Raw genomic sequence first — 26,802 nt, 5'->3', positions numbered from 1 at the left:
TTTTCTCTCTTTTAGTTAACTATTTCCTCTCATTTATGTAAAATAAATACTATAAAATATGAATTAGGAGCTAAGTATAAACAGTAGCATTGGAGTTCTCACATTTTCCAATATATTAACTTACTAAGAGCCACATTTTATATTATTATTTAAGGAATGATTTAGGAGTACCGTTGGAGATGCTCTAAACACTCCCGCCTTCTCATTTAATTTTATATTTTGATTATTTGACACATGCTTAATATTTTTGTAAAATATGATTTTATAACTTATTTTTCAGATTTTTTCTTAATAAAATTTCATAGCTAAATTTAAATTTAGAGAAACAATTTTAATATGTTTTAGAGAAGCATTAGAGTGCGTGTTCCTCCCCTGCGTAAAGAACTCAGCGGACAGAGGGAATATGATTTTATTATTAATGATAATCAACACTATAAACAAAAACTTACATCAATGAAATCTTCATATAAATAAAAAAAAAATATTCACTCTGTCCCAACCTATTTTTCATATTATTTTGTGATATGTATTTTGAGACTCTTAAAATATAGTTTCATCATATTCATTTTTAAAAAAAATTCCCTATGTTAAAATTTTGACTAAACTTTTATTCAAAAAGATAATCCAATTAATCACTGATCCATTCGATTAATCACCAATAAATTGAATTACCCTCCGATTAATCCTTATTTCGTGATTTTACCGATTAAATCCGACTCACGTTTTTATAACACTAGTTTAAGAAGACTAAAAGTTAGTGACCCTATTTAGGTAACTGAAGTTGCTCCCATTTTTAACTTTTACCTTTTAACTTGTTTGTGTAAAGATTTTTTTTGAAACTATTTGCGAAAGAATTAAAAAAGTGCTTTTAAAAAGTCGTGAGAATGAAGTTGGAACTGAAAAAATACACAATAATTTGTGATTATTAGTTTAATTCTCACTCACACTCCACTTCTTTTTAAGTATCATTTCATTTAAGCCAACTCAAACGAATATCTGCCTATATTTAAGACATATACGAGAACTGTAATCAAACATAAGAACGTTACAAAGCCATGATTATCATTGATAAAATATCGCATAAATCCACATGCAACCGTTATTTTAACCACATAATCACATGCAACACCTTCACAAAAACCCTCAACCAAATAAAATAACGTACTGTAGTACGAAGGTGCCACGTCGTCGCGAGTACACAAAAGAAACGGCTCATTTTAAAAAAACGTACACACCTTTTCTACCCTCACAAAACAATTTAAAAACAAACCGCCAACAATGGCACAACCGTAATAAACCCAAACCACAAACCTAAAAAACAAACGGTTACATTTTATATACCCGACACTGGTCTATCATACTTTCCATCTTCTCTGACAGTTCACAGTTGCAGTTCCACCCACTGTCCTTTCCCTCCTTGAATATTATACATACACACACCTATACACACAAAACAAAACAAACTCATCTCTTGTTCTTCCCATCTCCATTCTTCTCAATGGGGTGTGTAGCTTATCTATGCTTGTTCGTCGTTTTATTACAGTGTTTCAGTTTCAACAATGTTGTTGCGTCCAAACAGACTTACATTGTTCACATGAGACATAATGAGAAGCCCGATGAGTTCGAGACGCATCATGATTGGTACTCTTCGAGCCTCCAGGCGGTGTCGGATTCCGGTGAGGCTTCGGAGGCGCTGTTGTATAGCTATACGACGGCGTATCATGGGTTTGCGGCGTCGTTGAGTGGTGAGGAAGTTGAGGCTCTGAGAAAATCGAATTCGGTGATTAGTATCGAACGGGAAAATGTTTATGAGTTGCATACGACGAGGACGCCGGAGTTTTTGGGGTTGGATAAGGAGGTGGGGTTGTGGGATGGGAGATCGACGCAGCAATTAAATCATGTTTCTCAGGATGTGATTGTGGGGGTTCTCGATACGGGGGTGTGGCCGGAATCGATGAGCTTTTCCGATAGTGAGATGCCGAGTGTGCCGACCCGGTGGAAGGGGGAGTGTGAGTCGGGTCAGGATTTTGACCCGAAAGTTTGTAACAAGAAGTTGATCGGAGCAAGAGCGTTTTCGAAGGGATACTTGGCTGCGGTTGGGAACTCGCCGAAGAAGGGGAAGGAGAGTGTGTCTCCGCGTGACGTGGATGGGCATGGGACCCACACGGCGAGCACGGCGGCTGGGTCCCATGTGGGGAACGCGAGCTTGTTGGGGTACGCGAGTGGGGTGGCGCGTGGGATGGCGATGCATGCGAGGGTGGCGACGTATAAGGTGTGTTGGAAGGCGGGGTGTTTTGGGTCGGATATACTCGCGGGGATGGAGCGTGCGATTCACGACGGGGTGGATGTGCTGTCGATGTCGTTGGGGGGAGGGTCTGGACCGTTTTATCGTGATACGATTGCTATTGGGGCTTTTACAGCGATGGAGATGGGGATTTTGGTGTCGTGTTCGGCCGGGAATAGCGGTCCGGTTCAGAGTTCGTTAGCGAATGTGGCCCCGTGGATCATGACGGTCGGGGCCGGGACTCTGGACCGGGATTTCCCGGCTTTTGCGGTTTTAGGAGATGGGAGAAAATTTACCGGAGTTTCATTATATAGTGGTGGTGGTATGGGTGAAAAACCGGTTGGGATAGTGTACAATAAGGGTATGAGTAGTTCGAGTAATTTGTGTTTACCCGGTTCACTGGAACCGGAAACGGTTCGAGGCAAAGTGGTTTTGTGTGATCGCGGTGTTAACGCGCGTGTGGAGAAGGGGAAAGTGGTTAAGGATGCAGGGGGAGTAGGGCTGATATTGGCTAACACGGCGGAGAGTGGTGAGGAGCTTGTGGCGGATAGTCATTTGCTCCCAGCGGTTGCGGTGGGGCGAAAAATGGGGGATGTTATAAGGGAGTATGTGAAGAAGCAGGAGAATCCGACCGCAGTTTTAAGTTTTGGTGGGACGGTATTGGGTGTAAGGCCATCGCCTGTGGTGGCGGCCTTTAGTTCGAGAGGGCCTAATGTTGTGACACCGCAGATATTGAAGCCGGATGTGATTGGCCCGGGTGTTAATATTTTGGCTGGTTGGTCAGAGGCTGTTGGACCTACTGGATTGGATTCGGATAGTAGGAAGACTCAGTACAATATCATGTCAGGTATACTCAATTCTGCGATAAATTTTGGTTTAATTGTTGTTTATTAAGTAGAGAGTCATATATTCTTGATGATTCCTTTGGTTAGTATATTGATGTCATTTGCTAGGTAGTGTAAGTTCTTAAGTTAGTTATCAATTGCGTAAGCTGCTTAATCATAGACATTTTAAGTTCTTAAGCTTTAGAAGGTCATTTATGGACTGATTGATATAGTTATAAGCTTAAGATTAAGCGTGATAATTCCAACCGATTCTTTAATCGATAAGCGATTTGAAAAAAGAGAAGGTTCACCTACCTAGTTAAGTACTTGTTAAAGGCTTCGACATTTCAACAGATTATATTTATTCAGCTACTAGAATCATTATGCTGTTTTATTGGAAGAATTATGTTGTGATCAAGCTTGTTAGAAACATTAATTACATGGAGTCTTGACATTAATCTCTTTGAGATATTCATAATTTAAAGTCTTGATATTCATAGGTCACATTATCTTTACAGCAAAATTTTGCTTTTTCTCAAGCAAGTATTATTCTCAATTTGTTTCTTCTTTTTGGGTGGGTTGTTGAAAAGTAAAGTTACAGAACAATGGGTGACTGTGATCTTTATACAATTAAACTTAGAGTATGATGATAGTGTGGATAGTTTGTTGTAAAGTTATGTGGGGATTCAAAGTTATCATGTTGTTTACATTTGTAGGTGGATGAGTCTTGCTAATTGAGTGGGATAGGTTAAAAGTAGGCAATTGTCGAGACTAGTATTGATAGACATTATTGCTGTACTTATTGGTTAGGTTATGCTGCATAATTAGGTATTTTTATTGATGTTGTGGAGACTGGAGAAGGCTCACTTGAGTATGTGCTATTTGTTCCCTGATTTAGAGGGTACTTAAGTTTGTTTATTCTGTATTGTGCAATATCTTTATTAGATTCTTTATATGGGGTCCTGAATTAAATTGGCCTCAGAATTTTAATGCTTACCATATAGCTGCGAGATCATGATTTGAACTTGATTGTAGGTTCATTTGTTCAAAATATTTGTACCAGAATTCGATCTATTTCAGAAAGTGTTCTAACAAGTTTTTACGCGGTTGAAATGATTAGGTACTTCAATGTCTTGCCCTCATATCAGTGGGTTGGCAGCACTGCTGAAAGCAGCACATCCAGAATGGAGTCCAAGCGCAATCAAATCTGCCCTCATGACCACTGCCTACACTCAAGACAACACCAAATCCCCACTCCGTGATGCAGCAACAGGTGGTTTATCTGACCCATGGGCATATGGAGCAGGCCACGTCGACCCTCACAAGGCCATATCTCCTGGCCTTGTGTATGACTTAACATCACAAGACTATGTTGCATTCCTTTGCTCCATGGACTACAGCATTGCTCACATTCAAACCATTGTGAAACATCCCAACGTAACATGCGCCAAGAAATTTGCTGATCCAGGCCACTTAAACTACCCTTCATTCTCCATTGTTTTCGGGAAGTCCAGAGTTGCACGATACACTCGTGAACTAACAAATGTGGGAGCTGCAGGATCAGAATACGAAGTTGTGATCAATGCACCAACTAACGTCGGGGTGACTGTGAATCCAACTAAACTAACATTCAAAAACGTAGGCGATAAGCTCCGGTACACAGTCACATTTGTTTCGAAGAGGGGGATGAACAGGATGGGGAAGAGCTCATTCGGATCAATCAGCTGGAACAATGCTGAACACCAAGTTAGCAGCCCAGTTTCTTTTCAATGGTCACGTCTAGTGAGATAAGTGAATGTTCTTTTAGTCCATCAAGGCTTACCTTCTCTTGCTTCTCTCGCATTCATCAGAGTAAACCCTGCGAGCAATTTTAAAGTAAAGTGCAAGAGATGAATGTGATGGAGGAAGCCTGAGTTGAGAAGTCTTATTGTGATTTTATAACCCTGATGTAATGCTCAAATTATATGCAGTAGATTAAGGCGGCTTGTAATGGAAATCCAACATGAAAAACAGTTGGATTGGTGCTTATTTAATGAAATGAAGTTGCACTTGACTTCAGTCAAATATAAATTATTCCTATATGGTTCCTCTGTTTCCTCTCTAATCTGTTATGCAAGATATTCCGAAGATTCACCATTTTACCAATTAGAATGCCAATTATATATAAATACATGCACATTACAATAAGCATTTATCTACATCTTTAACCTCTGATAAGTTTTTCTAATCTTAAATATATCAATTCTTGACCGTTTATAACCTCTTACAAGTGGAACGCGTATAATTTGAGTATGATTCTATTTTCATTAAGCCAAATATAGGAGGATGACGGTGTCTCACCTGAAATTTAATCGCTGATAAGGAGAAAGAGTATAATTTTATTTTAACGAAGCGAAATATTTGAGGAGGATGATACCGTCCCACCTGAAATTTAATCTCTGAATGAGCTCGAACATGAACCTTTTAACACGAAGAAGTTGAAACACTCTACTCACAGATCATGTTTTAGGTTAAACTTTTAAGATGATGACGATGAGAACTAATATTTCTACAGTTGCTGCAAAACTGTTTGACAGAAGTGGTAACAATATATTTCTTTCTCATGCTTTCCCACATTGTGGAGTTCACAGTGGCTCTTTATATTCATACATACTGTATAGAGGAAGATTAACAAGTTTTCACATAGGAATCTTAATCCAACTCATAATTTCTTCCGTGCTTGACGGGTGAGCCGGCCAAAAGCACGAGACCTTGCTCAGCCCTTTGTCCCATACGAGACAATCCAGCTGCAATTTGTTTAAAATAGTGCTGCTTGATCTTGATCAACAGATTAGTCTTGAGCAGACTGCCAGATTGAAAATGGATAATGATCCACAACAATCGACTATAAACATCAAATTTTAGCGAGAAAAAAATTGTTGGATGATAAAAATCTTATAATAAGTTTGTATGCTGAAAGATACCGTAGTTCCCTGCATTTTTATCAAAAATCTAAGACTAATGTCACCTAACAATTTTTTTCCACCGATAGTATGATGCATCATACGTCTAATAGGAACCCGAACCCAATCACCAATCACGAATCTCAGGCATGCGTCTGCAATATTTGAACTCGTGCTCAAAATATATTTGCAACTAGTAGGGGACTAAATCACCATCCTTTTCAAATGTTATAGAATACCCAGGTTCGACATGAAAGTTTTGCATAATTTGAATGTATGATAATATTTTTTCCGGCAAAACTGACAAAAATATCTCTATCATCTTAGGTATGCTAATAATTTCAAATGAAATGTTTGCACTAAATATATGCAAGGTGTTATATCAAATGCGAGTGATAACACATAAACACTAAATTATTTAAAAAGTCCGACCATGTAATCTACTTGCTCAAATATTCATTGCTAATAGCACCAGCAAAAATGAGTTGTGGCGTATTGTTAGCTCTGGTGACTATCTTTCTTCAGTCCAGCATCAGTATCACTGGTGCTGATGCATCTGAGCAAACCTACATTGTGCATATGAAACATTACCAAAAACCTGATCATGTCGAAACTCATCACGCCTGGTATTCTTCCAACCTTCAATCCCTCTCCTCCTCCGCCACTCTCCTTTACACCTACACCACCACCTACCATGGTTTTTCTGCATCTCTTAGCCTCCAAGAAGCCCAACAACTTCGTCAATACGACTCTGTTATTGACATTCAGGAAGAGTCAGTCTACGCCTTGCACACCACTCGGACGCCAGAGTTCCTTGGCCTAGACAGAGAAGTGGATTTGTGGGCAGGCTATAGTTTCCAAGAACTCAACAAGGCCTCACAGGATATTATTATAGGTGTTTTAGATTCTGGTGTTTGGTCTGAATCAGAGAGCTTTGCTGACAATGGAATGCCAGGAGTACCATCAAGATGGCGAGGAGAATGCGAATCAGGCCCTGATTTTCACCAGAGTTCATGCAACAAGAAATTAATTGGAGCCCGGATGTTTTCTAAAGGCTACGAAAAGGAAATGGGAAAGAGAGCTAAAGAAACTATTTCACCGCGGGATAGGACCAGTCACGGGACGCATACTGCCAGCATAGCAGCCGGATCCCCTGTGGCCAACGCTAGTATGTTTGGCTATGCGAATGGGACAGCACGCGGGATTGCAAGTCATGCTCGAGTTGCCACCTATAAAGTATGCTGGGAATCCCGTTGTTTAGGCTCTGATGTACTTGCAGGGATGGAGAGTGCAATGAATGATGGTGTCAACGTGCTGTCGATATCCATTGGTGGCCCGTCAGGTCCTTATTACAGCAACTCCATAGCCATCGCAGCGTTTACAGCAATGGAAAAGGGGATTTTTGTGTCCACTTCAGTTGGAAATGACGGTCCGGCTCAGTCCTCATTGTTTAATGTGGCACCGTGGTTAATGACAGTAGGAGCTGGAACTATAGACCGGGATTTCCCTGCCTATGTAGTTTTGGGGGATGGTCGTCGCCTCTATGGGGTTTCCATATCAGGGGGGACTGGCATTGGGGGCAAACCTGTGGGGATTTTTTATAATAAAGGTAGGAATAGTTCAAATTTGTGTTTAGCTGGTTCACTTGATCCAGACTTGGTACGCGGGAAAGTGGTTGTTTGTGATCGTGCAGTTAACAAGCGTGTGGAGAAGGGTGAGGCGGTGAAGAATGCTGGAGGAGTGGGAATGATATTGGCTAACACTGCTGAGAATTGCGAGGACCTGCAGACTGACAGCCATGTTATACCGACAGTAGCCGTGGGACAGAAAATGGGGGATGTTATAAGGGAGTATTTGAGGAAAGTTAAGAATCCTACAGCAACTTTGGTCTTCGGTGGGACGGTTTTGGGAGTGAGGCCTTCACCACTGGTGGCTCCATTCAGCTCCCGCGGGCCTAATGTAGTGACACCGCAGATTTTGAAGCCTGACGTGATCGGACCTGGAGTTAGCATACTGGCTGCATCGTCGGAGGCTGTTGGGCCATCTGTGTTGGATTCTGATACTCGGAGGACAAAGTACCGCATTATGTCAGGTAAATATATTTAAGACTTTTGAAAAGCAAATTCCGACTTGTAACAAAAAAGAACAGCTAAAAATGCAGATTTGACTGACATAGTAAAAATGAGCAGGCACATCAATGTCTTGTCCTCATATCAGCGGGGTAGCAGCGTTGCTGAAAGCAGGACATCCAGATTGGAGTACGAGTGCAATCAAATCTGCTCTCATGACCACTGCCTACACGCGAGACAACACTGAGTCCCCATTCCGCAATGCAGAAACAGGCAACAAGTCGAATCCATGGGCATACGGGTCAGGTTACGTTGACCCTTACAAGGCCATGTCTCCAGGCCTCGTATATGACTCGTCACCTGAAGACTACATTGCATTCCTCTGCTCACTAGACTATAGCATTGCTCAAATTCAATCAATAGCGAAGCACTCAAACATTACATGTTCTAAGAGACTCTCTGATCCGGGACAGTTAAACTACCCATCGTTCTCTGTCATTTTCGGTAAATCAAGAGTTGTACACTACACTCGTGAGCTGACCAATGTTGGAGCTGCTGGATCAGCCTACGAGGTTGTTGTCGATGCACCCTCTGTCATAGACATGACCGTGAATCCCAGTAAGCTTGTTTTCAAAAATGTAGGAGATAAGCACCAATACACTATTACATTCAGGACGAAAAAGGTCATAATCGAGGCAGGGAAAAGTGCATTTGGTTCTATCAGCTGGAACAATGCCAAACACCAAGTTAGCAGTCCAGTTGCTTTCTCATGGACGCGTGATTAAGATATGTGGTTGCTTATCCAGTCCATTGTGATGGCTTTCTACTTGTTTGTTTTGCATCAAAGAAAGCTCTGAAGACCCCTTCTTTTGCTATGTTATATTTTTTGTGATTATCTACGTTGTCCCGACTCTTCATTTTGTCTCGAGTACCCGTGTTGGACATTTGATATTCGGGCATGGTAGACACTCCCACACTTATCTTTGGCTAAAAACATGTAAAATTTTCAAGATATTGACTAGTCCGACACTCGAACACGTATCTAGTTTGGGCACTTTCAGCCGAGTCCTGGTAACATAGGTGATAATTTGTAAATGAGACAAATTCAACTGATTAGCAATATTCTGATAATGTCATGAAACAAGGATTCCGGGTATCCCAACGAATACTCGAATTCTTGAGGATTCTTGAGAATACTCTACAAACTAGCTTTGGTATTGAGATAGAATCTATAGCAGCAACACAAATTTGTTATTTTTTGTATATTTTCAGAGTTTTCTCATGGAAATCTTTACTCTATCGATCAAAGTGGAAATAAACCTCTTTGCAAGAAAAGAAGATGCATTTCAATAATATACGCATCAAAAACCAAAACTATCTTTGACTTCTTTTTTTGGAATGAAAAAAGGCCTTTACTTTCTATATTCTTAAAGCAACTCAAGCAACCAAAATTTAAAAACTCACGTTTCTTTAGTTCATTGGATCCGAAAACTCATTGATGAAACTTAAGAGTTAAGCTTCATGTTAAACTCATGTAAAAAGCTATTTTTAAAATGAGTCCAATGCGTGAGTATAAACAACCTTGGTTTCGTGCAGCATTCAAATGATTCTCATCTACTTAAGTCAAGAATTGCCAAACCATAGAAAAAATATTTATTTAAATTGCTCTAGAATAGTTATGTGGCTCTATATAACAAGGCAAGAGTTTGGAGTTATGCAGAGTCATTGGAGAGAAAACAGATAAAACAATGGCTGCAGGAGGACATATATTGCCAATAATTAGCAAAAATTTCTGTTCATCTTCTCAAGTGATTCTAAGAGTTCGAAAGAGGCCGCATGTGGTGACCGGAGGAGGTTTTGTAGTCACGGATTGGAGTCAAAAAGTTATTTTCAGAATAGATGGTTGTGGTGTTTTGGGCAGAAAGGATGAGCTGCTTGTAAGCGATGGCAATGGCAATGCTCTGCTTCTCATTCGCAGAAAGGTATCCGTAAAACTATAGATCTGTTCAACTTAAAGCTTAAGAATATTTCATCATATGTTGTTGTTATTGTAGGGAGGGCTGGTTGAAGCGATTAGCATATATAGGCAATGGAGAGGCTACAGTGTCGAGTTTCAAGGATCTGACAAGCCACTTTTCAGGGTAAAACAGCCTCATTCCTGTATCGTGAATCAGAATTTGATGAAAATTTCTATTGATGAGAATGAATACCAAAACAGAAGGCGGGATTTTGAAATCAAGGGGTATTTTCCAGATAGAGCATGCAGTATTGTCGACTCCAAAGGCAATGTAATAGCAGAGGTAACAGATTTCTTCCTAAAACTCTTTCTGTAAAGAGAGGAAGTTGTTATTCAAATAAATTTGTCAACTGATTCTAGTTCCATAAACACTAAACAATGGATTACCTGTAGGTTGGCCCAGAGGAAATAACAGCAAGAAATGATATGTACCGTGTTGTAGTAAATCCTGGAATTGATCAAGCTTTTGTTATCGGAGTCATTGCCGTTCTGGACTACATATATGATGGATCAACCAGATGCTAAAACTGACGAGTCGAGACCCGAATGTAAATAACACAGACCTGAACTTTTCATCCCTACAAACCAAGCATGATTTCCTTGTTTTTTGTTAACTAAATAAATAATATTGATCAAGATATTATTTTGTAGAATGTAGAGAAGTCTTATTATTCAGTTTTGACAGGTAATTTCTATTTTATCCGGTTGACATGTCATGCAAGACTAATATGAAGTTTGAGCTAATTTGATTTCAACTACTACATGGTACAACATTCAAACTGGAACAGAAACCAGACAACGAGTTTTAACTTCAATCAAAGATTCAAAGTTAATACTTGAATTTACCTCAATCAACTGGGCTCATCCATCTACAATTCCTGCAATAGTTTTGTTCCAAAATCATGAATAAGTTTTTTTGGTATTTGCGCGTAATCCAGTTTTAAAATTTGTATTCAGATGATTAAAGATGACCAAAGAATATTCGGACAGACTTAAAAAAATAAAATCAGGACCTGGATGATAGATAAAATAAATAAATATATAAATAAATCGCTGAAGAGGCTTCGATAAAACCTTATTATCCACCAGAACTTCAGCATCCTACCGATCTTCATCAGCATCATCTTGATTCTTTTCTGAACTTCCTTTCAAGAAATACTAGATGTTACAGACATAAAAGCATATCATTGAGTTATGACACTTGTGACGATTACGACTCAGATGACTTTGGTTAACAGATGTATGGAACCTATTGCCATCATTAAGTTATGACACTTGTGAAAATTACGACTCATATGACTTTTGTTAACAGATGTATAGAAGTACAGAACATGTTGCCACCGGAAGGGAGTACAAACATACATAACATTCGATTTCAGCTTGTTAGGAAAGTTGAAGAAAAAACACCAAGTGGATTACAAAGATCAGTTCTCTAGGTGCATACTAGCATCAACCCAAAATTCCACAACAATCAATTTATACAATTAAACTAGTTCAAGTGAGTTTGTCTATAAAATGACTCCCAATCCCATGCTGCAGAGTGCAGACACTCAACGCTGCTACAACAAACAGACCAAATTACATAATCTTGTGGAGGCTCCAAGTGACCAAATACCGTAATAATACATAATCTTATTGTAGCTAAGTAAAAGTGTAAAACCTATACTCACAAGCAAATACAAACAGATATTTCGGAAATCCGAACACAGAACTTATCACATACATGAACTTGCTATGGAAGTAGTGCTATTTGATTATGTTAATACATCTTAAGCTTTGACATCCACATGCCTGGAATGTAAGGTGCATAAGCTGCAAGATTAGCTATTTGTAAAAAAAAAAAAGAAAAAAAAGAAAAAAAAAGAGGAAGTACAGTTATCTACATATTCTACAAGTTTCTTTTGTACAATAACCAATCTAATCTCAATCTGATCCTATTAATGACCCATCACTCATGGCCATGGTAACCCTTAAAGAAAGAAATATCAGATAGATAGTCATAAGGCCAATGCCCAAAACCTTGGTAGGGCGCATGTCAGATTTTGGTAGGACAATGAGTGACCATACGAGCCCTAGCATAAGAAAACCCAAAGTATAATACAAGCTAGTGTCTCGAGGGATTATATATAAATGGGGTCTCTTATACCAGGCTCCAAGCAGCATAGAGATCCCCAAACCAGCAAGGGTGTTAAACATTGGCCCAGCAAAGCATCCTGACATGGCAATCTGGATGCCGTCTCCACCATTCATAGCCAGTGCAACATTAGACATTAAATCACCCATCGAGTTACCCCATGCCAGTACAGTTAGCCCGAGGAGAGATGGATTAACTCCAAATATAACACCTAAAGACACCAGCAGAGCAACTAGCTCATTGGCAATAATGTAGAACCAGATGATGCTCATAAAGAAGCCGCCAAGAATCCATGGTAACAGGTAACTCTGAGGTGGCTGATCTGATGAAGTGAACTTAAAAGCAAGAAAACCAAGAGCACAACCAGCTACTGTTCCAACTATATATGCAATTTCACCATTCCAGAAATTAAGATTATCTTGGGTGTTCCAAATAAATGCCAGAAGAATAGGGGCCAGTGAAGCACTGGCCACAGCATACCCCTTTGACCAGCGATTGTCCTCAATTACAGGAATGGTCAATCGTCTGGGGAGTACGAATGGTAATTCCAGAAAAGAGCATATCCTAGAACATGAAAGATATGAGTTCTCTGTTGTCTCCTCGTCGTTCCAGCCCCAGAGAAGCTTTGGGGTCTCCTGCAAATTAGCATCTATGGAATCATTTGCATATATTACTACACTGGAAGCCCACATCCAGTGAGGTAACTTGGTTTGAAGGTGTGGCACCTCGTTTCTAGATTCCAAAAGTCCAGTATATAAAGACTCCTCGTCTCCGTTTTCCCGAGAAAACATACTCCCTGCAACAGGTAACAATTGCCTAACAGAATGCAGTTTCAAACTTCGTGAACCTCTTCTCCAAAGCTCATATGCAACGATGGAGATCGCATAAACAACATAGATGGCAACAAACGCAATTGCACCACCAATACTCAACTTCCCAACAATTAAAATGACAAGCAAGGAAAGAAGAGCAAATAGAAAGAAACCTACATCTCTTATAAAACATTTCTTGTCAATCTGAACACGTTGCTCAGCTACAATAAGAGAAATAGTCCCAACAACAACACAAGTCACGAAGACAGCTCCACCTAACACGCTGTTAAGTCCAACGCCTCCTTCATCACTTCCAACAAAAGCAGCAATGCTAGCAAACACGTCAGGTGCCCCATTACCCAACGGGAGAAGAGTCACCCCAGCAACAGTAGGCGGCAAGTTCCATTGATCTGATAGCTTCTCGAGAGAACAGCAAAAGTAGTCTGAAGCAGTATTACCCAATAGATAAAACAAAGCAATCAACCAAACTCCCAATGCCACAAAACCCAAAATTTTAACATTCTCGCAGTCACAAGAGAAAAACCGGATGTAATCAAAAAAGCCCCCTGATGTACATTCAGGATAGGCAGTCAAGAACTCACACTGGCTATTGAAGCCTTCATGATCATACAATCCAGCACAAGCATCAGGCTCTTCAGCAAACAAATCACTCAGTATATCTTCTTCAAAATCACTTATATTCAAGCCAACTTCATTTAAATTCCTTCGAATCACAGTCTCATTGTGCAGCAGATCCCCTCTAAAATCCCAATTCTTGGCAACAACCAAAGACTGATCTTGTAGTGGACTATTAAAAATACCCTTTTGGTAAAACAAGAAGACAAGTAGCACAGAAGCACAAACACCATTAAAAGCCCCACGAAACTTCATGTGTTTCTTGTGATAAAACCCATTGAAAAAATCAACAAACCCCATCACAACACCACAAGAATTCAACACACTTTTGACCCACAAAAGTACTAATCAACTCTAAAGTTCGAATCTTTAGTCTTCTTAACAAAAAGGGGCCTATAGTTTGACAAAATAAGACACAAATTAGGCTAAAAACAAAGAAAATGACAACTTCTTGACATAAATAAGATAGAACACAAATCAACAAAAACAGGAGACTTAATACACAAATTCTTGGACAGATAGAGTGAAATGCGTGTTCACCTGAGATAAGGAAAGGAAAGGAGACAATAAAGAGGAAGCTTCTTGGAGTTGTGAAGTTGGGGGTCTATGTATATGCATGTAAGTATATATACACACGCGAGACATTAAAATATATTATATGGGGAGGATGGTGTGGAAATTTGGGGGAGAGGGTGAGGAGAGAAAGAAAAGGAGAAGATGATTTCGACACCCGCGGAGAGAGAGAGAGAGAGAGAGAGAGAGAGAGATGTGATCTCAGAGAGAGGGAGGGAAAGGCAAGTATGATCTCAGACAGCATGCCACGAACACCTAAACTTTTGTTTCCTTTCCAACATTCTGGATCAGCAGTTGATACACTTTTTCTAATTGCGCTTCCTTTTTTGATCTTCTTTTTAAATAGTTATTAAATTATTTAAAATTTGTAGATATAAACATATTCAGGAGATTACTTAGAGTTTAAAATTATAAATAATATATAAATTTACTAAAATTGTCCTATATATTTTTATGTTGTCATATTCCGGAGTCATAGATTATAAATAATATATAAATTTACTAATATTGTCCTATATTTTTAAGTTGACTGAGGTGTATATAATTAGGATTCTGAAGTCTTACTTGAAGTTTTGAAATTTGAGCGTATATAATTTATCTGTTTAATATAAAGTATAAGATTGAATTATAAAATTTATGCATCTCATAAATTATAAGATTGAATGCACGAAAAGATAATATGACAATAAGAGATAATTTTCAAATCATCAGATTCGAATCACTCATTTACGTTCGAATTTAAAATATGACAACAACTAAAAGATGATATTGGTGAAATATCCTTTTTTAATAGTGATATACTTGCAGACAGAATTAACTCTGATAGTGAATATCAGACACTTATCATAAGCGAATCAATAAATATTAGCGAATATATTATCAACATAAAACAGACATGGACTCAGACAAGTTAATCCAACGGCCAGCTTCAACAAATCATCCAAAAAGTGTCACATCTTTTTAACCTTTATAAACTTCAGTATTTATCCGTAGTAAATGGGAAAACGTGGGAGTTGATGTTTGGTAAATAATATCCGTAAAAAAAAAGATGTTTGGTAAATGATACTCCCTCTGTTTCTTTAAACGTTTCCCGTTTTATATGTCGGGACTGTTCATGACATGAGACAAATTACTTATCTACGTCTAATCTATAAGACGAAATATAGTCATGAGTGATCTTGTTGGATTCGTATTTACGGGTACTTTAATACGGTGAAATTTTTATATTTAATACTAATACGAAATTAAAGATATTACTGATAGAAAGTGTGTGTTGACAAACGTGATAAAGGCAAACGGGAAAAGTATTTAGGGACGGAGGGAGTAGAATATAAAATATTTTGTCCTCAGACAGAATATTCTAATGTAACAACTCTTCTTTCCTTAGCCGCGTTGATTTCGTTGAAGGGCAGGAGTATTTATTTATTTATTTATACTATCCTTTTCAAGAGCAATCCGCCAAATCTATTTACTGTGCAAGTATTCAAGTGTGGCCGACTATTTCGACACGTAGGAGCTGGGCTTATATAAATTTAGATTTATTTATCTGGGCTCACAGTTTGCTCGGCCTATAACCCAATAGCAGTAAAGGTTTCTTATAAATATCAGTCCATTAAAGAGAGCATAACCATTAACCAACCCAGATTTTACAATAGGGGATAACTGGATAAATTAGTCTACTAACTTAGAGCGGTGGGATACATCAAAGGTTCTTTTCAACAAAAAGTAGGAAATAATTTTTATATTTGATATGTTTTTAAAAGTATATAATTAAGAAACAGTTTCCCAGAATATAATGATATTATTCCGGTTTTTTTATTACAAATAAAATACCGTTCTAATATATCTCAACTTTTCAACAAATTTTTACATGTATGAATTAAAGGTTTCAGTCAGAAAGTTTATACGGCAAATCTGGCATATCTTGGGCCTTCACTTGTGAGAAACAGGTGGACCAACCCATAGTATTAGGCTTCTGTAAAACTGTGCCTACTACAGTAGGTGTAGGACTTGAAGATTCTGATTTAGAGTTGCCATTTCTTTTATTTTGTCGATAAAAATATATAGTTAATATTTTAAATTAAAAGATAAAGAAAAAAGAAAATTTAACTCAGTGACCAAACCTCCTTGAAATATGTGAAAAGAAGTTAAACCTATTATATTCAAAAATTATTCTTACTTCTTTCTTTTGAGAAAGTTAAAGTTCAAACAAAAAATTGGCGATTTTCAATTAAAAAAAGGGAAGAAAAGGAGCTGCTAGTTGCTTTGCTACCACCAAATATAGGGCACGTTTGAATTGATCCGTATTGTTTGACGAAAATAAAGATTTAAGTAGAATACTTATAAATGTTATAATAAATGTTATAATCCTTATTCAGGGATAATTAAAGGAGGATGAAGAAATAAGAGGAAAACCAAATATATTATCGATAACCTTGTAGCCTGTAGCGGATGTGTTCACGTTTTTAACAGGCTCAGTTGGTCCAATAGTCACGTTATTGGGATATTGTTTGGAGAATGCACAAAATTATGAACAAAAAATAATTATGTTGTGTTTGACCGATATGTTTTTTAATTTTTTTGATGAATTAATTTACAATTTTATGTTGAGCACATTTCATACTAAATTCAATAATTGCACAATATAAAATAGAGGCAAAGAATATAAAGTTGAGAAGGAGTTCAATTCATTTTGATGGTTATTGATATCGAGAATCGGTGACTTGTCCAAATTGGATCACTATTATTCATGATCCAAATCTTTTTAACATTAAAATATTATTACTTTTATTATTTGATGATTTTGTTAATGTTTAAGATTGGAATATAATTAAAACAACGATTAATTATAAATTAAAATTTCAAAATAAATAAAATTACAAAATACATAAATTTTCAACAATTTATCTACCGCTCAGAAAAAACAAAAATAAAGATACCCATCTTGAACTTCGAAATGCACTAATCGAGCATTTGCGGGAGGAATATAGAATTAGTATTTTAATGCTTTTAATTTATCTTTATGTACCGTTTTATCTTTTTCGAATTATTTCGTACTAATATTTTATCCTTGTCTTGTCGTTTATTGTATTATTATAATTAACGATGAAATTAGTTAATCATTTTCTAAAATTTTTAAAATCGAAGTATATGAATATTATAAAAATGAATGAATTGAGATATACATTTGGATCAGAGGGTTGGAATAAAATTTAGATCCCGTCCTAAATTTGGATCATTTGATTATTCAAATTTGGATGTAGTTGGCCTAAGACGGAGCACAAGATATTTATCCCGCAAATTCCAAGTTCCAAATCACCGTAACTGTCAACGACACTACTTGCACTAAATTCAGAACCACTTTCCTCGATTCGAATAATTTTCGGTGCAAGCAAAAGAAACTAACTTTTCTAATTACGTCTTGATATATCTATCCTCAACGCAAACAATTACAAACACTTCTATAAAAATCCAATAGCTTACAAATAAAGATGTCAGAATTGTGTCACCAGAGGATAACATTATCCTTTCTAAAAACATCACTCTGTAGATTTCACAATTTTTGTCATCAGTCAGTACAGAGCCATGAATTTCATGGTAACATCCTTTCTGGGCTTTGTGCTAGCTTCTTTGCTAGCTATATCACTTCAAATCTTCTTCTTTACACCAACATACCCACACAACCTTCAGTTTCCTTCACCACCTGTAACTTTTCCTACCAACAACCACTTGCAGGTACGTTAATTTACTTTTTTTATAGTTCCCGCAGAAATTCTAACGGAAACAATCTCTCTACTCCGGCTCGACTTCCGAGTGAGATATACCGGGTATATTTTTTTGGGTATGATTAATGTTTTCTGGTTTATTGTTTTTAGAAAGTGGCTAAACTTGGAGAAGGAATGCTGTTGTACCCGGAAGATGTTTGTGTGGACAACAAGGGCATGTTGTATACAGCTACGAGAGATGGATGGATTAAAAGAATGCATAGCAATGGATCCTGGGAGAATTGGAGGAAGTTCAACACTGATACTTTACTTGGACTCACAATTACCGCGGCAAATGATCTCATTGTATGCGACTGCATTGAGGTAGTATATGTACTCGAAACTTGTGAATATATGACAATGATATATTACCATTTGGGATAACTTAAAGTAACTTATAAGCTGAAAAATATACTGAGTCTTTGAAATTTAAGTAGCTTATACTATTTCGGTCCCACTTATTTTGTATAATTTTTTTCCCTTCTATACTTTTTTTTCACTGCTCAGCATGCACTTTAATCCTTTTACAAAATATAGTTCGATAACTTATTTTTGATTTTTTTTTCTGAATAAAAATTTATTATTTAAATTTTTATTAAAAAAAATCTTAAAAATAAGTTATAGAATTATACCGTACATAGAATTAAAGTGCGTGCTGCGTCCCCCGGTGTATACAATTCGGGGGACTGAGGGAGTAAGTTGCACTTTGAAGTCTGGAGCATTATCATTCTAGTGACTGTAAGACAAAGATATAATAAAAATTTATTATTTAAATTTTTATTAAAAAAAAACTTAAAAATAAGTTATAGAATTATACCGTACAAAGAATTAAAGTGCGTGCCGCGTCCTCCGGTGTATACAATTCGGGGGACTGAGGGAGTAAGTTGCACTTTGAAGTCTGGAGCATTATCATTCTAGTTGACTGTAAGACAGAGATATAAACCAAGTGATTTGCAGGGTTTGCTTAAAGTTAATGAAGATGGTGTGAGTGTTCTTGCTTCGGAATTTAATGGTACCAAATTAAGGTAATATTTCTATGCAAGTAGATAGTAAAGTAGTAACTAAACATAAATTTAGAAATTTGTAACAGACAAACTGGTGATTCCTTTACATCGAAAAGAGCCAAAACAATACTAAGTAGTTTGATCATTCAGGTTTGCAGATGATGTAATTGAAGCATCAGATGGTACCTTGTATTTCAGTGTTGCAAGCACCAAATATGGACTCCATGACTGGTACCTTGATGCTTTGGAGGCCAAACCTTACGGGCAGCTCCTCAAGTATGATCCTCTCACCAAGGAGGTATCATTAGTGTTGGACAATCTTGGTTTTGCCAATGGCGTCGCGCTATCTAAAGATCAAGATTATCTAATTGTTTGTGAATCATGGAAGTGAGTAAAGCCGGAGAAAGTTTAAGACAATCTTGACTTGACTATATATCTATTTTGGAAATATTGTTAATGTTTTCTTGTATGTTTATAAGATTTAGGTGCCTAAAGTATTGGCTAAAGAGTGAAATTAGAGGCAAAACAGAGATATTCATAGATAACCTTCCAGGTGCACCGGACAACATTAATCTTGCTCCAGATGGTTCATACTGGATCGCTCTTATTCAGGTATATGTCGGCCATTTCAAGAATTGAGAATTCTACTGCTAAATAACATTGATATAACGACAATTTTCTTCTACAGATATATTCGAGCAAGCTGAAATTTGTGCACTCATCCAGCGCAATCAGACATCTTATAATAACATTTCCGAGATTAATCAATCTAGTCAATCCTGCTACTACAAGAGCAACGGTAGTGAATGTGGGAGAGGATGGGAAGATAATCAAAATGCTTGGTGATCAGGACGGAAAGGTTATGTCATTTGTGACATCTGCTGTGGAGTTTGAGGATAATCTCTACTTGGGAAGTCTAAACACTCACTTCATTGGAAAATTACCCCTAAAAACAACATAGTCTTGTCTCTGCATGCAGGAGAGAACGGTTAAAATCGAGCATTTTGGAGTAGATATGATCTTACAGTAGTTGCAATGTTGCAGAATGCAAATTTCCTGCTAAATTGGCTTCAGTTATATAGACACTCCTTCATGTAACTTTAGTGTTAAATAAAAGTCGTTTTATTGTAGGACAGTAGCAAACTTCATTAGTGACGGATAAACATTTGCAGTAATAAACATGTGAATATGGTCCATGCATTATGAGTATATCACAGACAGTCTTTCTGCAATTTTATCAAAAATGTACCAAAGTTGTACAGAAGAAAGTAGTGGGGCGCATTTAACCTGTGTTTGTCAATTATTTTTCCATTCTTCTGTTCAGCAAATGTGGCGTTTGCATGACAGAGCTCAAAGCTGTCTGCCCCATAATTTAGCTGAGGTGTCGTCGAAACTCAAAGCAGGATTTTGTTGGACGGGTTCGTGGCTACTTCCTACATAGGTTAGAAATCGTAATTAAGAAGGTAGTTTATTTATGATCATTGATAATTGAGATAGGTTTGATAGAATTATTTATTGCGAAGGATCCAAGATAAAAAATTATGGTAATTATAATAAATACGATTTGAAATGATTAAAATTAAAATATTGTGATGTTTATACGATTTGAAATGATTAAAATTAAAATATTATGATGCTTATAAATATAGTCATTTACCGTAGGTTTATATTGTAAAAATTAGAGAGTTGTGTGCGAGAGATATATAAGAGATAATTTTTATTTAAAAATTTCGAATAATTAGAGAGTTGTGTGTAGGAGTTGAGGATTTTTATTCGAAAATTTGAGTGAGTGTACGACTCCAATCTTATAATACATTTTGTGGTTTTATCTCTTTAGGTGGTTTCCATGTTAATTATTTGTATCCCTTACTTTTGTGCTTGTTATTTTGTTTGATTAATGCAAATTAATAATGGATGCGATCCTGATAAATAATTGTATTTATGTATTCTCCATCGAATATTCTTTGAAGAAAAAATATATGATGGAGAAGAAAGAATATATGATGGAGAATATATATGTTTTAAATTAATTATTAAAACAAATTTTGCATAATATTTTCTTAAAAACTGAATTCTTTAGAGCAAGTCCAACACTATGCTAAGGGGTTCCCTAAAAATATTATAAAATAATATGTCTTAGTGATTTAGCACAAGATTTAGCACATGAGCTCCAATAGTACTCCCTATATTCATTCCCTATTATTATAATAATATTAAATTTAAACAACTTTGGTGTGGAGGAGAGAGGGAAATGATGTGGAGAAGAGAGAGAAATGAATATTTTAATGATAAAAATAGTTTAGGAGTGGCTAGCATATTCTAAAAATAGGGAAGGGGAAGATTGTGCTAGTGATTTAGCACATTACTAACATAGTGTTGGAGTGCAATTTTATCTCATATTCCCTATTTTTGGATTTAAGACTTGATTTAGCACACCTATTGGACTTGCTCTTACTCCTCGAGGAACCGCGTTGTTCCTTCCCTCGTCAGCGGTCATACTTATTTGAAAAGAAGTATAACAATTCCGGGTCTCCGTGATATTACGACTTTTTACCAACTGATTAAAATAAGTTAAGATAGTCCACTTTATTTTATTTTAGCATAACACAATACCACATTCTTCAATATCAGACTTCCTCTTACACTGACCCTTTAGTCGCATTTTTAGATATTTATGGTCAAAATTATTCGGAATTCTATGTTTGTTTTTGTTGACTATGTCCCTTTCTAATGTGATAGTCTATATATTTTTCCGGTGAGCCTCGTGATAAATTACTATCACACTTGTGAGAAAATTTAATAAAATCTTTGTTGATCCGTGAGCAAATCGTCCTTTTTCTATAAAGCTTTTTAAACTAATACGGGATGGCTAATTATTACTATTACAAATTAAAAATTATAATTAATATTTATTCCTGAGTTTATTTCAAATTAATAGTAACCCGATTAATTTCACCAATTATTTGTTATAAATAAGAGTTGCCCTTTTATAATTTTAAGAAGTTTAACTTATATTTTAGACCACATCACAAATATTTATAAGCAAAATATATATATATATATATATATATATATTTTATTTTTTCAATCGTCAAATCAATTAATTTTAAATTTAATATTAACTACTAATTTAAAATTGAAAAATGTGAATCTCAAAAACCCAAATCTTTACTTATAGAAATCATAAAATTACCATAAATGTGATTCTAATACAATCTCCCCAAATTGTATCATGAAGTTAAATCGTTACGTACAATTATGGTTATGATTCTCAAGGTCCTAATATGAAATCATAATTATGCTATTTTAACAAACTAATCCCTCGTTCTCTACCAAAAAAACACATAAAATCAGTTAAAAAACGTAACAAAAGAGAAGATTACCAAATTCAAATATGTTGGCAGGTACACTAACGGCGGATTAGTCGGTAGGCAACTTCATTATTATTATAATATTACTGTATATTTTACTCGTATATAATCGAACCCAAGAAATGTTCACATTCATTATTCCAGAATGTGACAGTGCCGCAAAATCTGCACATTTACACACACCTATACACACACCTTTCTCTAAGCAAATTAATTAAAAACCGAAGAGGAAAGATCAGAGAAATATAACGGACTCGCTACATATTATTCGGACATTTCTGTTACTGATTTTTCTACGCTCTTTCTCTCTGTTTTTCAATCCTCGCCGCCGTTTCAATCTCCGATGACCGCTGCTTAGTTTCTATACGGCGTCGTTTCTGGAGTCTTTTCGTTGCGTTTTTTGTAATTTGAGTTTGTGTTTCTTGAGGCGGTGGTGCTGCGAGTTTTAATTTACTTTCCAAATTTAAAGTTTTAAGACGACGTCGTGTGTGTATGTATTGATCGAAACTGATTTATATTGTGAGATTGAAGATCTGGAGGTGTTGGAGTGGGTGTTATCAGATACATGATAGATCCAGGTGTGTGTGATTTGTTTGTTTGTTGTTGTGAGTGTTGTTGAGCTGTTTTGTTGTGATTTTGGTGATGTGAGAATGGAAAATATTGTGGTTTTTGATTTGGTAGGATGAAATTATTTGATGTTTCGATGTCGATTTTTGGATATGTTGGGATTATTTGTGTTTTGATGTGAGTAGAAATTTTTGGAAGTGTAGGTTTTTGTAAAATGTTGTGAATTAGGACACATTGCTTTCAGCTGGTTTGATCCTGACTTAATTGAGTGTCGTGTAAGCAGAGATGGTTAGAGCAACATTGTAGATATATGTTAGAGTTAATTAATTGTCGTGTAAGAAGGGATGGGTAGAGCAACATTGCAGCTCTCGTGCTGTTGGGAGATTATGTGTTAGACTTAATTAGGTGTCGTGTAAGAGGAGATGGTTAGAGCAACATTGTAGCTTCTTGTTGTTGGTTGATTATATGTTAGTTGGTAAACTGGTGAATCACATAGATATTGTTAGTGTTTCTTGTTTTTTTTTTTTTTTTTTTTTTTTGTTGTGTAGGGAAATGCATTGCCTTGGATATGTTTTAAAAAAATGATTTGTAAATTTTTAGTTGAGCTCTGAAAATTTGAGGCATAATTCTATCCGTGTATCGTTTCTGCTGTTACTTTTTAACTTTTTTTGGTGAAATACAGATACACGGATTCTTGATGATACTGATCGAAGTTGAGCTTGTCCTTTTGTTCAAATAAAAATGAAAGGAGGCTATAATGGACTACGAGCTAAACAACTGTCTCTGTTCCTTATGGCAGTTTTCTGCACGAGTATTCTTATTTTTGGATGGGTGAAATCCCCAATTTTTGCTTCATTGATTCCTCCTAAGAGTCGCGTCGTGAACCTGCCTCCAGGTAGTGTTTCAAAGGATACTTTACATCTTGTTAAATTAGATAACCTTTCACTAATTTTTGATAAGTGACAATGTTCAAAAAAGCAATAGTGGTAAGGATTTATATTCTCTTATTTGATGGTGACAACAGTGTTATATGCTCAAGAGAATCAACTTGGAGAAGGATTGAACGACTTAGATGGAGTGAGCAAGAGGGTGGATTTGCCGGAACCTGACCATACCACAAACATTGATTTTATCACCAGCGAAGCAGTTGAAGAAGCAAATGAAAGGGAACTTGAGGAAGGGGCAAGTGACTCGCATGTACAGAGCAAGAGAATTGATTTGCAGGAACCAGACCATTCCACAAACAATAACTCTTTTACTAGTGAATCTTTAATGATTCAAGGTAGGTCGCTTATAATTTGTTTAACTATTATCCATTTGTGTGCTTCTCTTTTACCTTTTGATCCTCATACAAATGTTATGTTTAAAAATTTCAAATAAAGACCATGTAGATATTGCAGGGTGCTAAGAATGGGTTTTGTATAATAGTAATTGTGACACTTGCTTGACCCCATATTAGCGATCTTACATCTTTAAAGAGATTAACGTTCAACAACATTGTCTTGGTTTATATTATTTGTATTCTATTGTTTTTCTTGACTAAAATCACTGTCTGTAATTTCAGTTTAATGTATATTGTGATTTTATATATTTAATGTTATTATGGTTTGGCAGAAACTACTGGGAAGGCTGTGGAGGTTTCTCATGGGGAAAATAGTTCAAAAATTACTGAAGATTTAGTAGCACATCAGAATTTTGCGAGTACAAACATATCACTTGAACGAAGAGAGAATAACATTTTGACGACTAAAAATGAAAATCAAGGTACCTACGGCTGTTCACTTGTTTCATTTGAGATGGGTTATTTCATGATACATCAAGTAGATACTGGAACAGGTAGTTTTTTCAAGAGATTATATTGGAAAGACAAATGTGGGTGATTTTTATTACGAAGTCATTTTTGTTATCCGTTTTTCATTTACTAATTAACCTTATTAAACCATATTATGCTATTGTGTCATGGCCCCTGATTTCTGCTTTGTTAAATTTGTTCTTCAGACTGTAATTATGCCAAAGGAAAATGGATCACAGATGACAATCGTCCGTTATATTCTGGGTTTGGTTGTAAAAAGTGGCTTTCACCTATGTGGGCTTGCCGCTTGACACAGCGCACTGATTTCGCGTACGAGAAGTTAAGGTGGCAACCAAAAGATTGTAAAACCAAAGATTTCACGAGTTCAAATTATTTGAGAAGGTACTGTTTTTCTTTGTTGCAAATGCGGGTTGATATGCTGCTTCCTGGTGAATGGGTAGTGCATATATATTTAGTCCTCAACATTTCACATGACTACATGATCAACAATTCAAGCTGTAGTAAACTAAAGAAACTCTGTTTCATCTCAGACTCAAATTTAATAATACATTTTCTGCTATGTTATTCAGTTCTGCATCCTTAATATTTGTGGGATAACCATATTTCTTTGATGACGATTATTCCTTCCAGGATGCAGGGTAAAACTCTAGCTTTCATTGGGGATTCGCTAGGTCGGCAACAGTTTCAGTCACTAATGTGCATGGTCAGTGGTGGTGAGGAAAGGCCTGATGTTATTGATGTTGGGAATGAATTTGGACTTGTGAAGCCGCATGGACATGGTCGCCCGGATGGTTGGGCTTATCGGTTTCTTAGTACCAATAGTACCATTCTCTATTATTGGTCAGCAACTCTTTGTGACTTGGAGCCACTTGATATTAACAACCCGACTACAGAGGTGGCCATGCACCTTGATCGACCTCCAGCGTTTTTGCAACATTTTATATCTAAATTTGATGTGGTAGTTTTAAATACTGGACATCATTGGAATAGAGGAAAACTGAATAATAACCGGTGGGTCATGCATATTGGTGGCAAGCGTAATACCAACAGAAAGCTTGCCGATATAGGCAGTGCTAAAAATTTCACAGTTTACAGTACTGTCCACTGGCTGAACTCTGAACTCCCAAAATTCCCAGGCCTGAAAGCGTTCTACCGATCTATTTCGCCCAGGCACTTCTTCAATGGGGAGTGGAACACTGGTGGTACGTGTGACAATACTTCTCCAAGATCTGGGGAGTTGGAAGTTTTGCAAGACGAGTCAGCCGATCTCCTAGCTGCAGGGTCTGTCAAAGGAACACAGGTTAAACTCTTGGATATAACAGCTCTGTCTCAGCTAAGGGATGAGGGTCACATATCTCGGTACAGCATCAAAGCCACTCCTGGAGTACAAGATTGCCTACATTGGTGCCTTCCTGGGGTTCCTGATACATGGAATGAACTCCTTTTTGCACAGATTTAACTGTTTGTGGTGCTTATGACAATTGCAATCAACATTCAACATACTGCAAGGGGAACATCATTCTAAAGTTTTTGAAACCTTAAACGGCATTCAAATACTTGCAACTCTTTGTTCTTAGCTGCTGCAAAATCCGGTAACAGTTTCATATCCGTTATAGTTTCCCAATACATGATATATTCATATGCTGGCGAAAGTAGAATCTGAATTTATGGGTAATATTACATAATTTGGTTTATTATTATGGAATGCCCTAAACCAACTTCAGTATATACTGTCAGCAGTAAATGTTGTAGTAGTCCTAGTTGATCGGTAACGTGTAAGGCGGATATATAGTTTAGTTGAGGCGTCACGGGGAAGCGACAATTTTAAAGCCCCCGACATTGTACTGTATTTGCTTCGATATCATACATTGTTACCCGCAGATGTCAGTTTTATATGATATAGTATTTTATACTTGTCACAATGTTACCTACTTACCTTGAGGTTTCGTGAAATCATGAAATCCTTTTCCTCGGACTAGTTTTCTTTGGAGT

At 36.7% G+C, this 26,802-nt stretch overlaps 6 protein-coding genes across 7 annotated transcripts; 5 read left to right on the top strand and 1 right to left on the bottom strand.

Annotated features, from left to right (window-relative positions):
• The first annotated feature begins 1,356 nt into the window (after positions 1 to 1,356).
• Positions 1,357 to 5,189, top strand: LOC108214408 (subtilisin-like protease SBT1.8). Its single transcript, XM_017386394.2, has 2 exons — positions 1,357 to 3,131; positions 4,229 to 5,189. The coding sequence occupies exons 1-2, from the start codon at positions 1,499 to 1,501 to the stop codon at positions 4,897 to 4,899; spliced, it is 2,304 nt and encodes a 767-aa protein (XP_017241883.1). The 5' UTR covers positions 1,357 to 1,498; the 3' UTR covers positions 4,900 to 5,189.
• A 1,315-nt stretch (positions 5,190 to 6,504) lies between these two features.
• LOC108212742 (subtilisin-like protease SBT1.8) lies at positions 6,505 to 9,069 on the top strand. The gene is made up of 2 exons (XM_017384459.2): positions 6,505 to 8,142; positions 8,240 to 9,069. The coding sequence occupies exons 1-2, from the start codon at positions 6,531 to 6,533 to the stop codon at positions 8,902 to 8,904; spliced, it is 2,277 nt and encodes a 758-aa protein (XP_017239948.1). The 5' UTR covers positions 6,505 to 6,530; the 3' UTR covers positions 8,905 to 9,069.
• Positions 9,070 to 9,706: 637 nt separating this feature from the next.
• Positions 9,707 to 10,891, top strand: LOC108213423 (protein LURP-one-related 6). The gene is made up of 3 exons (XM_017385213.2): positions 9,707 to 10,101; positions 10,174 to 10,419; positions 10,530 to 10,891. Exons 1-3 carry the CDS (start codon positions 9,868 to 9,870, stop codon positions 10,659 to 10,661), a joined length of 612 nt encoding a protein of 203 aa, XP_017240702.1. The 5' UTR covers positions 9,707 to 9,867; the 3' UTR covers positions 10,662 to 10,891.
• Positions 10,892 to 11,825: 934 nt separating this feature from the next.
• Positions 11,826 to 14,567, bottom strand: LOC108210903 (cation/calcium exchanger 4). The gene is made up of 2 exons (XM_017382362.2): positions 14,259 to 14,567; positions 11,826 to 14,111 (listed from the first exon to the last, which is right to left on the bottom strand). Exon 2 carries the CDS (start codon positions 14,016 to 14,018, stop codon positions 12,060 to 12,062), a length of 1,959 nt encoding a protein of 652 aa, XP_017237851.1. The 5' UTR covers positions 14,019 to 14,111; positions 14,259 to 14,567; the 3' UTR covers positions 11,826 to 12,059.
• A 3,188-nt stretch (positions 14,568 to 17,755) lies between these two features.
• On the top strand, positions 17,756 to 20,189 carry LOC108211160 (protein STRICTOSIDINE SYNTHASE-LIKE 4). The gene is made up of 6 exons (XM_017382684.2): positions 17,756 to 18,026; positions 18,167 to 18,379; positions 19,013 to 19,080; positions 19,210 to 19,446; positions 19,539 to 19,671; positions 19,748 to 20,189. Exons 1-6 carry the CDS (start codon positions 17,877 to 17,879, stop codon positions 20,018 to 20,020), a joined length of 1,074 nt encoding a protein of 357 aa, XP_017238173.1. The 5' UTR covers positions 17,756 to 17,876; the 3' UTR covers positions 20,021 to 20,189.
• A 2,304-nt stretch (positions 20,190 to 22,493) lies between these two features.
• On the top strand, positions 22,494 to 26,724 carry LOC108214613 (protein trichome birefringence-like 16). 2 transcript variants are annotated; one of them, XM_017386708.2, is made up of 6 exons: positions 22,494 to 23,008; positions 23,680 to 23,892; positions 24,022 to 24,279; positions 24,612 to 24,761; positions 24,996 to 25,191; positions 25,441 to 26,724. In XM_017386708.2, the coding sequence occupies exons 2-6, from the start codon at positions 23,739 to 23,741 to the stop codon at positions 26,267 to 26,269; spliced, it is 1,587 nt and encodes a 528-aa protein (XP_017242197.1). In that variant the 5' UTR covers positions 22,494 to 23,008; positions 23,680 to 23,738; the 3' UTR covers positions 26,270 to 26,724. The 2 variants fall into 2 exon arrangements, with proteins under 2 accessions (XP_017242197.1, XP_063945645.1); XM_064089575.1 differs by having other exon boundaries at positions 22,557 to 23,008; positions 23,680 to 23,895.
• Positions 26,725 to 26,802: the final 78 nt, after the last annotated feature.

Source organism: Daucus carota, chromosome 3 (genome assembly GCF_001625215.2).
Source record: "Daucus carota subsp. sativus chromosome 3, DH1 v3.0, whole genome shotgun sequence".
Taxonomy (NCBI): Eukaryota; Viridiplantae; Streptophyta; class Magnoliopsida; order Apiales; family Apiaceae; genus Daucus; species Daucus carota.
The sequence above is the reverse complement of the archived record's forward strand: the minus strand, read 5'-3'. Positions and strand labels throughout refer to the sequence as shown.